This window comes from Bacillus rossius, chromosome 1, assembly GCF_032445375.1.
Source record: "Bacillus rossius redtenbacheri isolate Brsri chromosome 1, Brsri_v3, whole genome shotgun sequence".
Taxonomy (NCBI): Eukaryota; Metazoa; Arthropoda; class Insecta; order Phasmatodea; family Bacillidae; genus Bacillus; species Bacillus rossius.
Window position 1 is genome coordinate 38775441 of NC_086330.1, and position 3810 is coordinate 38779250.

At 42.2% G+C, this 3810-nt stretch overlaps 1 protein-coding gene across 1 annotated transcript; it reads right to left on the reverse strand.

Annotated features, from left to right (window-relative positions):
• On the reverse strand, positions 1 to 3226 carry LOC134541294 (pro-resilin-like). Its single transcript, XM_063385013.1, has 3 exons — positions 3131 to 3226; positions 1722 to 2738; positions 1 to 234 (listed from the first exon to the last, which is right to left on the reverse strand). Exons 1-3 carry the CDS (start codon positions 3224 to 3226, stop codon positions 1 to 3), a joined length of 1347 nt encoding a protein of 448 aa, XP_063241083.1.
• Positions 3227 to 3810: the final 584 nt, after the last annotated feature.

The window sequence follows — 3810 nt, forward strand, 5'->3', positions numbered from 1 at the left end:
CTAGTAGGGACCGCCCGCCCCCCGGCCGTAGCCGGCCAGGGGCTCCTCGTAGCGGATCATGGGGCGGAAGCCCGCCTGGTCGGCCTCGTACTCCACGATCTGCTTGCGGCCGTCGGGCAGCAGCACGTTGTACGAGCCCCAGGCGGCGTCCCCCTGCCTGCTCTCCAGGTGGCCGAACTCGCTGCCCGACTCGGCGTCCTGCACTCCGTACGAGAACTGGTAGTTGGCCGGCTCCTGGGAACAACAACGGCTCGCTGTAGATATTGCTGCTGTTCGGCGAAACATTCAAGTTAAGTAAAAAACGTTGCAATTTGAAAATGCAAAATTTTTGTAACTGAACTAGTTTTTAGGTATACAAATAACACCATTTATAACGTGTCTCATCCGTAGTTTGCGGTGTGCATTTAACCGGCACATACTCTTACATTTCAATTCACGCTTTCTGCCATTGCCGGTGTCCTTGTTCCAGAGCGCTCTTTGCCAGATATACACCATAGAGCACAACATTTGTAGACACTATTTTATAATATAATGAAAATTTGTCAAAAATATAAATAGAACTGTTTATTTTCTAAAGGAAGATTTGAAATGAGAACTGTGGAAATACACTATATTGCTATATTTTATCGAGAGCAGCACTTGAAATATTCAAATTTTACTTATGAGAAATAACTGAAAAATGCCACCTTGGTTTCAGCCGTTTTTAAAAAAAAAATTGTTTATATAATTTAATGTTAAAATTTGGAATTTTTTTAAGGAAAAAAAATTATTTAATGAAATGTCTAGTTATTGTTAAAGATCGACTGGTACAAATAGTTTCTCCTGTGAAATTATTGGTGATAAGCATTGAAATGTTTTTTTCAGAATGAATACATAATATGTAATAATACTGCCAGTATACACTTATTTATAATCTTAGAAAAATGAATAGGATAATTGAAATATAAACATATATTTAATTAATGAGACAGTCACGTCAAGGAGGAGGGGGGTTTAGGGTGGAAATAAGGGGATATAGTCCCCCCTCTTGAAATCCTAAAACACCAACAATTCCACCAGCAAATGATAGAATTTAAAAGCAAATAGCGGGGTGAGATGATCTAACACCTCCCTCCGAAATGAAATTCTACGTACGCTCCTGTAACGATGGTATAAAACATATTTTAAATGCTAACAAGCCGGGTTGTGTGAATTTGGCAACAATGGATGCCTTACAGTATACTGCAAACTAAACGCGAGACACACAGTAGTAAAAAGCATAGATTTAAATAAGCAAACTAAAACGAATTATTTGAACAGAATTCTATTAAATGTTCCCCATTTTACAAATAACATGAAAACGAATGGAATGAACCGATTATATAATGAGTTTAACGAAAGTTTGAATAAAATATTTTTTGATTCACAGTGCCATCACAAAGGGAATTTTTCGTACTTATTCCTTGCTAAACAAAATTATATTTCATGCATTGTATGTGAATGGAGTATTGGCGTGAAATGCGTGTGTTAAAATTTCATGGACTACTATTTATCATTATTTTTATTTTGTATTTCTTAGGTTTTAAAAAAGTAAAAAAATAGCTAAAACATAATTGTAGTTACATATTCTTTTAAGTTAATACATACAACAATTTCGCAACAACACCCTAACCTTTAAAGCATCGTCACTATTTGTAAAAGCCAAACCTAGATCTAGAATTTGTAGTTGACAACGAACTTACCGACATGTCGTTTTCTCCGGACTTCTGTTTAGCATAGCCTGGTACTCCATATGTTGGCGAAGGGGCAGCGTTTGTTTCAGCCAGTGGAGTATAATTATCGGAGGGAGTGTTGTATGAGCCATCAGGGCCACTGTATGTATAAGAGGAGTCATAGTTTGTATCTTTAGGAGCACCATAGGTGTCAGAGGGTTTAGGGTATCCAATAGAAGGAGCACCGTAGGTGTCAGAGGGTGCGAGGTATGTGCTAGAAGGAGCATCAGATGTGTCAGAGGGTGCGAGGTATGTGCTGGAAGGAGCACCATAGGTGTCAGAGGGTGCGAGGTATGTGCCAGAAGGAGCGCCATAGGTGTCAGAGGGTTTGGGGTATCCACTAGAAGGAGCACCATATGTGTCAGAGGGTTTAGGGTATCCACTAGAAGGAGCACCATAGGTGTCAGAGGGTGCGAGGTATTTGCTTGCAGGAGCACCATAGGTGTCAGAGGGTGCGAGGTATGTGCTGGAAGGAGCACCGTAGGTGTCAGAGGGTTTAGGGTATCCACTAGAAGGAGCAACATAGGTGTCAGCGGGTGCGAGGTATGTGCCAGAAGGAGCAACATAGGTGTCAGAGGGTGCGAGGTATGTGCTGGAAGGAGCACCATATGTGTCAGAGGGTTTAGGGTATCCACTAGAAGGAGCACCATAGATGTCAGAGGGTGTAGAGTATTTGCTTGCAGGAGCACCATATGTGTCAGAGGGTGCGAGGTATGTGCTGGAAGGAGCACCGTATTTTTCAGCGGGCGTGAGGTATGCGTTAGCGGGAGCGCCATAGTTGCCAGAAGGTTTAGGGTATCCACCAGAAGGAGCACCATACGAATCAGAGGGTTCTGGGTATCCTCTCGTGTCAGGTAGCACAGCTGGGGGCGACAGGATCGAGTCCTTGGCGGAGTAGTTGTCTCCTGACGACATGAACTGGCCCGCTGGGGGCTCGGGGCGTGCCCATGCTATGGACGCCATGGCGCAGACGATAGCCACACATGCCTGCAAACACAGCAATAATTCTGAAACCGTTAGTCAGCATTTCTCCAGAGATGTTAAAAATTGTTATTTTTAATGACTATTCATTTATGCGACTAGTAAATAATGTCCTTTTTTTTTATAATAAAGCAACGCACAGAAACACTGACATGGAGGCTTATCAGAATATTTCAGTACGTATTTCTGTGTGATGGTATTTTGATAAAACATTATATTGCCGTTGTTGCATAGACCTAAATACTCAGTTAATCTGCTGCACTACTGTACCTTCATGGTTGTTTTCAGAGGCTGTGCTGGTGCTTCCTCAGCTAGATGATACAAGCTCAGAGCTGCGAGTGATGCCCACGACCGTAGGGCCTCATCATTTATAGGAGACCCCACACGGACCCTCTCACCAGCTCAACCCCCTGTTGGCGCAGTGTTACAACTGTAGCAAGGCCACCGGTCCTCCCACCTTGACCCCCCCCTTGCGAGGTGCCGAGGAACGCCATTGAACTGGATCGTCACGTACGCGAGGCGGTAGCTGGTAACTGCTAAACCACCGGGTCCCGAGGTACGTGACGGAGCGAAATGCAAAGTAAATAGATCCCTGCAATCACTGCTAGGCTCCCGTCGGCAGGGCTGCTCTAGAACACGAGATCAATTCCCCGCAACAGCTCAACTGCTTTGCTAGATTACTGGAACGGAAATGTGGAGCACGACATACATCAAAGCGGATCGCTTGCTGTTTTGTAGACTGAATCACGGAAACGTTACTAAGTTTTGTACGTGATGTAGCTCAACCATTAGTTTAGTAGCTCTAGTGGTAAAAATAATTATAAAATATTAGGGCTGAGCACATATGCTTGAACTAAAAATGAAATGATATATAAGGGAGATATTAAAAGTTTGCATTGCACTCAAAATGATTTTTCTTAATATAATTAAAATAAAATAAGCTACAAGAACAACAATATAAAATGTTTACTGTCGATATATTTATCTTTAATTAAATTCAACCCATCCAATTTCGTAATACTTAATACGTATTTTATGATTTTTCATGAATCATTATTTATCAAGTACAAATGTGCAT

Bases quoted from the DNA above. Each gene is read 5' to 3' on its own strand.
- LOC134541294 (XM_063385013.1), bottom strand. From the start codon at position 3,226: ATGGCGTTCCTCGGCACCTCGCAAGGGGGGGGTCAAGGTGGGAGGACC. The intron at 2,739-3,130 runs GTGAGAGGGTCC...CTGTGTTTGCAG, and splicing joins GCCAACAGGGGGTTGAGCTG to GCATGTGTGGCTATCGTCTG. The intron at 235-1,721 runs GTAAGTTCGTTG...TGTTGTTCCCAG, and splicing joins CCGGAGAAAACGACATGTCG to GAGCCGGCCAACTACCAGTT.